The 10,109-nt window shown below is 32.2% G+C and overlaps 1 protein-coding gene across 1 annotated transcript in view; it reads right to left on the bottom strand.

The window, feature by feature from the left end:
- The window catches only part of LOC103312030 (peptide transporter family 1), an 11,227-nt gene extending 1,386 nt beyond the window's left edge, over positions 1-9,841 (bottom strand). Inside the window, exons 1-11 of the mRNA XM_008192029.3 lie at positions 9,336-9,841; positions 6,819-6,891; positions 6,188-6,329; positions 5,999-6,091; positions 3,547-3,821; positions 3,271-3,353; positions 2,989-3,156; positions 2,652-2,903; positions 1,227-1,484; positions 164-273; positions 4-75 (exon numbers count right to left, since the gene is read on the bottom strand). Coding sequence (XP_008190251.1) covers positions 4-75; positions 164-273; positions 1,227-1,484; positions 2,652-2,903; positions 2,989-3,156; positions 3,271-3,353; positions 3,547-3,821; positions 5,999-6,091; positions 6,188-6,329; positions 6,819-6,891; positions 9,336-9,359 — 1,550 coding nt within the window. The 5' untranslated portion in view covers positions 9,360-9,841. The remainder of the gene's footprint in view (positions 1-3; positions 76-163; positions 274-1,226; positions 1,485-2,651; positions 2,904-2,988; positions 3,157-3,270; positions 3,354-3,546; positions 3,822-5,998; positions 6,092-6,187; positions 6,330-6,818; positions 6,892-9,335) is intronic.
- Positions 9,842-10,109: the final 268 nt, after the last annotated feature.

Raw genomic sequence — 10,109 nt, 5'->3', positions numbered from 1 at the left:
TACGACAAGTGATTTTCCTTGGCGTGCACCAGCGCAAGAGACCCATTCTTCTCGATATCATCGCCAATTACGATTCTAAAAAAAAAAAGGAATAGAATATTGTATCGGCCCGTCGAAGAGACAAACTATATATCACTGGGTATAGTATGAAAATATTCCCTACCTTAAACTCGGATGGCCATTTTTAGGCTTTATGAAATCGTCGTAATGATCGATACGTCGTAATTTTACTTCTTTATTTGCACTGTTGGACGTTAGAAAATATGAGATTGACTAGAAAACCAAAAAAAAAAATACACTTTTATCGTGCAAGACTATACACCGTCCTCATATTGATTATAACAATAAATTTAAGAAAGTCAGACAACATTATATCCCGGTCTGTGAAATTAGTTGTTTAATTTACGGAAAAACTTACGAAACTAATTTCGATTCTTAGTTGTTGCTTAAATAACTTTGACTCGAAGCTTAATTTAACCAACCAAATTCCATTTGCATAAAAAATATCCCAAAATTCTTGACGCCAAACATTTTTTTTAAAATAATTAGAAATTGTAAATTTCACATTTGTAAAAAAAATTACGATTGGCTGTATTTCAGTTAAATTAAATTAAGTTTTTAGTTTCGGGTTTGGAGTGGAAATTTGATCAAGTTCCGTACTTAAATAGGATATAATGTTATCTTCTTATTGCTATGAAAAATAAACTATATAGGTATTCGTATAAAATACATTAGGTAAGTTTAAAGAAAATAAAACATATTATTCATCTAATTTTGTGTTTAAAAATTGTTTTTCACAAATACTATAAAAAATAAACAGAACTCTATTCTCTGATCATTTAAAAAAATATGATATTGTGATTGGTTGCAGATACACACATTTCATTTTTTTGAGCTGTGCATCAATATAATGAAACTAAAGTATCAGACAGGTTCGAAACTTTTAATGTAGAACAGTGTAAATAGTTGCAAAGTTGTACTGATAGCTGCATAGATATAAACATCGAACGAGCGTATAATATTATTAGAGATATTTTAAAAAACTTCGAGAGATCGCTCAGCAAAAAGCCAACATAAAACGGCCCTGTAATTTTTAGTTTTATCCAATTAAATTATATACATCATATAGGTAATATAAAAATATAAATTATATAGCTTGCTAAATAATTTAAAATAATAAGGAAGCGAAGAGACAACATCAATATTATAAAATATTGTAATCTAACCTCTCCTCTGGATACGGTCAAGTTAGTGTCCAGATTGTCGTAGTTAACGTACGCATCGCACGATTCGTTCAATTTCAGCTTTATGTTCACGACGCCTTCATCAGAATTCGGAGTGTACTTGAATCTGGCCGAGCCCAGCCGATCGATATCGTTGTTGCCCGTCAACTGCAGTGACGAACTTAACACACGAGCGTTACAATCGAAGCCGTTATAAACAACGAACTGTCCTTCATCAGTCGGTATTGTAGTGCTGTCGCCCTTGAACGATAATCGGTACAAAGTTATAACATTATTATTATTATTTATCTGGATATCATCCGTTACTGTAGAGTTTCTCAAGGGGCGGGAAAAATATTTGGTTTGACTGAATTTATAATATTATTGTTCTTATTGAAGTGAATACTTCATAGAGGATAGCGAACGTTCTTACGCTATGTCAAATCCTTGCGTTATTGACGCGCGGTGACAACGTTGACAAAGTCACAACATTATTATCATGATTTGTCGAGTCTCGGTAACTCAAATTCTCAAGGGGGGGGGGGGAAAATTTGAGCTATCGAAGTTTTCGAGTATCTACAATTGAGGTTTGTCTGTATTTAGAATATTATTATTGAAGTGAATACTTCACAGTGGACCTTGTTACGCTAAGTCAAATTGACGCCCGTTGATAACCGTTGTCGACGTAAATATTTTGCCATATTTTTTTATATTAGGATATCAACTGCCATGCTCAAAGACAACGACGGATACATGGATGGTATCCATGTATTTAAGTGTGATCGAAGAGCATACTATTTACCAAAGTGGTTACATATAAATAAAGTGCCGAGTGTGGTATCATAACTTATCGTCATTAGTGAAACTACAATACAAACATTAATATAATATTATTGTTTTTATTTTAATAATAAATTAAAAACATTGACAACATAATAGGTAATTAATAATTACAATGGTCAAAAACCCTGTGAGTGTAGAATACATGACTGAAGTGAATACTTAAATGAATATTCAACTTTGATTGGATTTATTAAAATAATTTTATGTTTGTTTTTGAATACCGTTTAGTGCCGTGACGAATACGTAAACGAAATTAGAGGGGCAGACAGTGTCTGGTGCTCTGTTTTATAAACATTCTGTGGTTCTGGCGAGGAGGTGGGCTCCGCGGTAGTTCACAGTCAGTGTTACGTGTAATCAGGTGTATGGTAATAATTACCGTATTTGTACGGTCAAATGCGACTAAGTATGGTATATGGCAACAGCGTCTAAATAATATTAATATAAGTTGAGTTTGTGTTCTATCGATCAATTAAACCATTTCTACCGCTACCATTCCCATATTCATGCAGGGAGCAACAGGTATATAATATGGAACCGCAGCGGTGGTGTTATGATTGTAATTTTCAGGTTATCAGTGGTACTCACGAATATTTTATACTGAAGAACGGCGGCGAGCAAAAAAGCCAGCACCGCCATGGAGGTGCTGAACATGAGCTTTTGTAGCGGTCGCCGGATGCCGAACTTCGCCAGGAAGGGGTACAGGACGCGGTCGAACGATAGGATCAACAAGAGTGCGAGAAGTGGGTGAATGGTCTGCATTTGGTCGGGTTTGATCTCCCAACCGATGCCGTCCAACTTGCCGTCCATCAACGTCGCTTGCAACGTCCATCGCGAGCCCTGTTTGTTGAATACCAAAAACACAACCGCGGTATCAATCGTATCGGACGCACATCATATTTATGTACGGAAATCGGCGGTTCACCTGTTGTTCGTAGAGCGCCCAAAACACCGGATAAGCGATGAACGTGTAAAGCACTTCCAGCGCAGCCTTCGTGTCGGACACCTCGGTTTTCGAGTACTTGTTGCCGGTGATATCCAGCCAATGAGCCTCGTTGGAAGACGACGAAAAGATATTTTTGCGAACACCGTACTTACCAATAGCATAAACAATATTATTAATACAGTGTCGAGGCGTGCGTGTTGAGTTACTGAAATGTCAACGGCGGCGCGCATGCAATATATAGACTATAATATATATGCTTACAAATATGCACCCAAAAGTCTTGAAGATCACATGATTCTCCGGTTTCCTTTTCACGTACAGATTTCTTCCGACAATAAAAACAACTAAAATGTTTAAAAATTGGATGGTGTAGAAAAATATAAAAATATTGAAAAGAACCAAACGGTTATTAATTAAAATATTATATAATATTGATATTTCAAAATTGGTAAATATCTAAAAATGTAGTACCTATATCAACACAACGAAAGGGTGGTGTGTATGAGATGGATAATTATTATTATTATAATAAATTACTTATGGCCGTTATCATGAGCAGTGATAGTAAGCCGAACGCCAGCGGAAAACACGTGTCCCTGCCAAAACACTGTGCGCTTTTCCGTAGCTCGGGTGCTAAAAACGTAGATATCAGCGATCCAATGTAAATGGCTATTATGAATCTGCTGAAAAATCGGGCAAGTTGATCTTGTTGCTCCGGCAATTTGAATTGATCGCCGCCAAACGTGTAAACGCACGGTTTTATGCCACCTGTTCCCAACGCAATACATATTAGACCGATGATGGCAATAAATCTATAATATACAATATAAATCAATCAGTAGCCGTATTATTGTCATTGAGTTTTAAATGGGTTTTCATTAAGAAAATTTAACATCAGTAACCTTTGAGTGTATTCACTCGTCAATCGTCATCACAATATGTATACCTAAAATTATTCAATAACTACTGCTTAATACCTGTAATAAAATCGTATAAAAAATTCTTTTTTTAACCACACACTATTGAGTAGTAAAATATATCTTAAGATATAATTACAAATACCGCTGTAGTATCGAAGTAGATCTCTCACTACCGTATGATTTTCTATTTTTTTTCCTTACATCGATTATCATTATATTATCTTCTCAATTTTAATGTTTATATTATGCTTTCCCCTATGAACAATTTATTTTCAATTAGGTATGGTATTTTGTATTTTAGTTTTTATGAAAAAAAATATAAATATATTAAACAATACAAAATGTTTAAGACCACTATATTATAATCCATCTAATTATTCAAGAGATAAGAATACGTCATGACGAGGAGAGTTTAACATTAATTGCCTGTTATCACTCCGCCACCGAACTGAATCCGGGAAAAAAGGACCAAGGAATAAAGAAGAAAAATTAAAAAACTTTTGTCGGTACCTATATTTAATATAATTTTTAAAAATATTGAAATATGAAATATTTCTTTCATTTTTCATCTTTATATTATGGTTTGTAATGATTTTATTATATTTTAATAAAATAAAACTATCTGTAAGTAGTGGAATATAAAATAACTTTTTATTACTGGAAATTAAATTCCCTACCTATGTAGACGTTTTTATACGTTCATGCTTTTATCTTTATGTCGTTTTATTATTCGAGTGGAAAAAGTTTAGTCCGTTGACAGTTACTAATGTGGCTAATGTGTTACAAATTATTATTATTTTTTTATCCTGGTGATAATTTTTAGAAATTAAATTAGACTAAAAACATTAAATGAAGATTACAAAAATGGTAAAATGTTTTTAACTGCCCTATCACACGCAATACGATATTATTAATTTAGTGTTTCATACCAGTGTTGCTGTTGATTAAAAATTACAATTTTATGTCATTATTTTTTTTTATCATAATAAATAAATAAGTTTTAAATTTTAAAATTGTTATTATTTTTTTCCTCGGTTTTTTTTGCCGACTACGCATAGAACTGTACACAATTCATCGACCTACCTTAAGTCAGAAGTCTGTAATTTAACATTTTGATATTCATGAATTCCCGATAGATCTGCATATTTACAATGTCTTACGTGTATGTTAATTTATGTCAGGCTAATATGATCTTGTTATGGAAAAGTGGTAATTACTTCTTCTTATAATATTTGAAATGGTATTTTTATCGATACATAGATAAAAGCGAAGTAGAAAATGGCATTTTTCACCTGCGACGAAGTGCACAGGGTCAGCTAGTTATATTAAAATTGTGTTAATATGTGGTCAGCGTATTGCTATGTGCACCTTAGGTAACCTATCTCACAAACATTATTAGCTTATTTTAAAATGTTGTTAAAAATTAATTTTAATGATTTATTTTCCGCAATATTGAATACTGGCATTCAATTTTTACGACTAAAACATATCGTTAAAACAGACAAAATGTGTGAAGTTTTTGTTCACCGTTTCTTTAGAATACCTACTGTATTATTTTTGTTACGTTTGAAAGTGAAATATTAAGCGTTAACGGCTATGCAACTATTATTAATTATAAACATTGTAAACAATTTATTTTTATTATTTACTTTTATTTGAAAGTTTTGTAACGGTAAAAAAAAATTATCATATGGTTAAACGTTCAGTGGTGGTATACGGTGCAGTATCGGATCGATAACCAACAAAAACCGAGAGTTTTTATATTAAGTTTAATATCCTTCCTTCCTTTAAGTTTCTTTGACCACCGTGTACCTATGTACGATAACAAATCAAATTAATATCAAACAGGCGCATACACAAAAAAATATTTTGGTGGGAGTGAGGTTAGGTTATACATTTTCCCAATTTTACTCTATAGAAACATATATAATAGTTTTCCTGAAAGTGGTGGGGTGAGGGGGTATAATAAATATTAATCATAACCATAGATTAAAATTGTAGAAGAAATTTAACTAAGCTAACGAGTATTTTAAGTGGAATAAATTAATTTAATATTATAGGCTGTTTACCTTTGGCTATCGAGAGTGAAACTGTTGGCCATCGAAGCTCCAGTGAGGATGACGTTTCCAAGAGCATAAACTATTGACAGTCGTATAATAGTTCTGCAGAAACGATAAAAAACAATTTTAAAAGTCATGGACACACAAACGCGAATGTGTCAAAACAATAAAGGTGTGATTACTATGGGCCATGCTCACTTAAATTTTCCCCAGTAAGAGTCGGCCAATATTGCACCGAACAATGGCATGAAATACGATAGAAATATAAAGCTATGATAGATCATGGTCGACTCATCGTCGGTATAATTTAATATCGTTGACAGATATAACACTAGGATAGCTGAAAACAAATATACGAAAATATTTTATTATCGACTGTTTTATATTTTTGTCGACTGTAATAATGTAGGCACCAATATGTCAATCAAGTAGGTAATAATGTATATTTTATATGAAAAGTGAAGAAACTGACATTGATATTGTGTTATTCAATTCAAAACCGAACAACGCTCTTTTGACAGTTTAACATTATACATCGGCAACCGGTATTTATATTTCATACTTTTTTTTTATAAATGTACCTACCTACAGTTCAAATAATATGTAAAAAAATGTAAAAATGTCCAATCTCAAAGTATATTTTTTCTGTTAAGTTTATTCCCTCGAAATGTTGTAGATAGGTACCTATTGACATTTTACTTATATTTTCTCCGGTAAAATAAATTTAAAATAGTATCGGTACAAGAGCCAATTAGTTAAGTTCAGCTATATTTATTTCGTTTTCTATCCCCGTGCCTTTAGCTACAAACTATACAATTTATTTTCTTACTTCTAAGTCCATAGTAGTTAAACCTTTCACACAGTTCATCACATACGATAAACCAAACAGATTTTGGAGATTTCTATAATATGAAATAAAATAAATATTAGTACATAATAATTAATAATCACAGTCATTACAATATACAATTTAACAAAATATAAACATAATATATTATTATATAAACGTCATTCATATCTAGTAAAATATAAAACATAAGTACTTTAAAATGCACAAACAATTTATAATTTTAAAATACTCATAGCTCGCTTTTAAATTAAAATATAATAAAAAGCTCATGAGGTTGTCTAGATAATATTATGACCTTTAGATTTTATAAGAGGTCAATTTACTCTAATTTTATAGCTAACGGAGCTACACGTGTTCTGCTTTGCGTATAATTTGGTATGTTACGCACTTGTATGACGGAGACAACACATGTGGGTATCACGTCCTCTTAATTCATAGATCGGAAATTAATATTAAAACGTTTATGAAGTTTTATTTATCTGTACCCTCTACAGAGTGATACATTTAACGTAAGACACTTTATCATTTAACCATCTACTTTTCGTATAACAAGTGTCTTACGTTAAATGGATCACTCTGTATAAAAATAAACTATATAATACATAGGCAATGCTGCAGAGTGCTGGAACATCCGTTTCTCAACACTGGCTATGGATATTCTCACATCGTCTTTTATAAAAGATTTTTAATTTCTTCAAATGATTTCCCCGATTCCACTACTGCAGGATGCCATCTATACGAAAATAATCAAACGTGACACCCAATATGGTTGATGTTTCCAAAAAGGGATCCATTCCACCCACCATTCGTAATAATAAGGTAAGTATCTATGTCAATTAAAAAAAAAAATGCCAACAAAGAGTGCAATATATTATAATTGTTTTATTATAGAACTGTTTTTTGGGATAGATGGCACACCGGAAGGCTGTTGTACAGACGTATTATAGGTAGGTACTATGTATGTCTGTATTATTGTTTACTAATTATATTAAAATATACCGTAGGTACGGGTATCTATTAATATTATAAGCCTATACGTTTTCATTCATTACTAGTGTTTCTTTTTTGTTATTTTAGGGCGAAATAAAAAAAAAAAACGATATTATATTCTCTGCTGTATGGAATGTAACACAATGGAATCATAGGTATTAATAATATGTTTTGGCGGGTCCTTGTAGAGTTGTAGAACAGCAAATAATATTCACCATTTAATGTTGGATATTAATATACTAATACACATACTGTTTATTATTTCACTTTTGTTTAATACTCAATCAATGAATTCTTTAAATATAGGTACTAGATCGAGTTTCTAAATATTCTAAATTATAACTAAATTAAATCAAACGAACAATCCAATATTATATCATGTGTTAAATTATAACCGGACATATTATAATTATTATCAAGTTGTACATTAATTCATTTGTTCACCAATATATTATTATAGTGTAAAAGATTAAAAAAAAAATTAAATATTAGTCTGGTCGTTAGTATTTCTTCATTTTGTATATAGCTACATCACAGCGATTGGAGTCTGTGCTTACACTTATGAATTATTAAACATAATGTATTGATAATATTATGTAAAAAATAAAAAATAAAACTGTAACTGTGCACTGTGCTCATATATTCATACTCGTGTGTACATAAACATATTTATAGGATTTGTATGAATAATATCGATCAATGCGTAATCTTCAAAAGCAACATCCTCTACATCAGTGGTGCTCAACCTTTTTTGGCTCACGACACACGTTTATACATCACAAGTTTTCACGGCACACTCACGCACTTGATAACCATAACAACTTTAAAAACTTCGCTGAAAACACTGTTTTCAATATTTAATAATATTTCTCGCGGCATACCGGTTGAGAACCACTGCTCTACATATATATTATGAAATTTCGAAACGTTTATTATAGATACGTTCGAAAATAGTATAAATTCTTCTACTTCCGATAACCTAGAAAATATTAACATTTTAAACAAGGTACAATTGGAATACGATCAACTAAATTGATGTCATTGTCATATACCTAATTTGAATATTTATTTCGTGTCGAGCATAATAATTATTGCTCTGAACGGCGTGCAATTAATTCGTAATTAATTCTGTACGTTCCCAAACCTAGGTAATCAAGAACGGTTGTACCTATATATACGTTTAAAAAATTCATATTGCACATAATGTACCTACCGACATACTTACTGACTGTACACGCATTTATCTAAATAAAAGAGGCAAATCACAAAATCCTTTCGATTTAAAAAAAAATTGTAATTCACGTGGTCATGAACAACGCGTGTTTACCATCACAGTACGTTTGCAGGGCTCGTATTAAAAAAAAAATAAGCGTTAAGCACACACGCGGTTGATACGCCTTCAATAATCTCTACCCATATACCTTCATATATGGACTTAAAAAATTACACAAACGATAAAAAAATAAAATACAACACGAAACGTGTAATACATTATATTATACTTGCCAAGTTCTCTACAGGTGGTTCCATTTCGTCACAGCTTACACTCTTGCAGTAGGTAGTTACTAATTATTATTATTATTGAAATATGATTAGGTACCTACGAGTTAAAATAAAGCGTATTGTATTACAACGGTAGATGTTATAATAGACGGCGGCGTTGGCGTCGTTGACGTTAAACTCGGGTGACTTTATATCCAACGGATTACGTATAATATAACAGCAGTCGTGATAATTATTATTACGATCGTTTTCCGCACGAGGGCCCGTCTCAAGTGTTTTTTAAATTTATTTATTTTTATCACATCTTCGATGGAAATCGCACCGCGTGTATTACTCGTATTACCTACGTATTTATTATTATTATTCCCCGGCGACGATTCTAGAGCACGCTCACCCGCACACCCACTCACCCACAAACACACACGTGCTAACCGGCAGAATAATGCTCGAATACTGAACAACATAATATCATAGCCAAATCCAATCTGAGCGAACGACTAATAAAGCGTTAAACCGGCATGATAATAATAATATTAACAGTAATAAATAATAACGTCTTAAACATGAAATCTGCGTTTCACTGTAATATCACGTTTTAGTTCCACCGCCGACGCCGCCGCCGCCGCCTCCCACTTGTTGTACCAGACCGACGGCATTCCTATATAATAATAATAATAATAGGCAGTGCTCGAATTGGGAATTATTAAGTAGAGGAGCTCAATCCAACAATTTATAAACTGCGTTCCAAGTGCAAAATTATTAAACGCAGTCTCGTGG

Source organism: Acyrthosiphon pisum, chromosome A2 (assembly GCF_005508785.2).
Source record: "Acyrthosiphon pisum isolate AL4f chromosome A2, pea_aphid_22Mar2018_4r6ur, whole genome shotgun sequence".
In the NCBI taxonomy this organism is placed as follows: Eukaryota; Metazoa; Arthropoda; class Insecta; order Hemiptera; family Aphididae; genus Acyrthosiphon; species Acyrthosiphon pisum.
The sequence above is the reverse complement of the archived record's forward strand: the minus strand, read 5'-3'. Positions and strand labels throughout refer to the sequence as shown.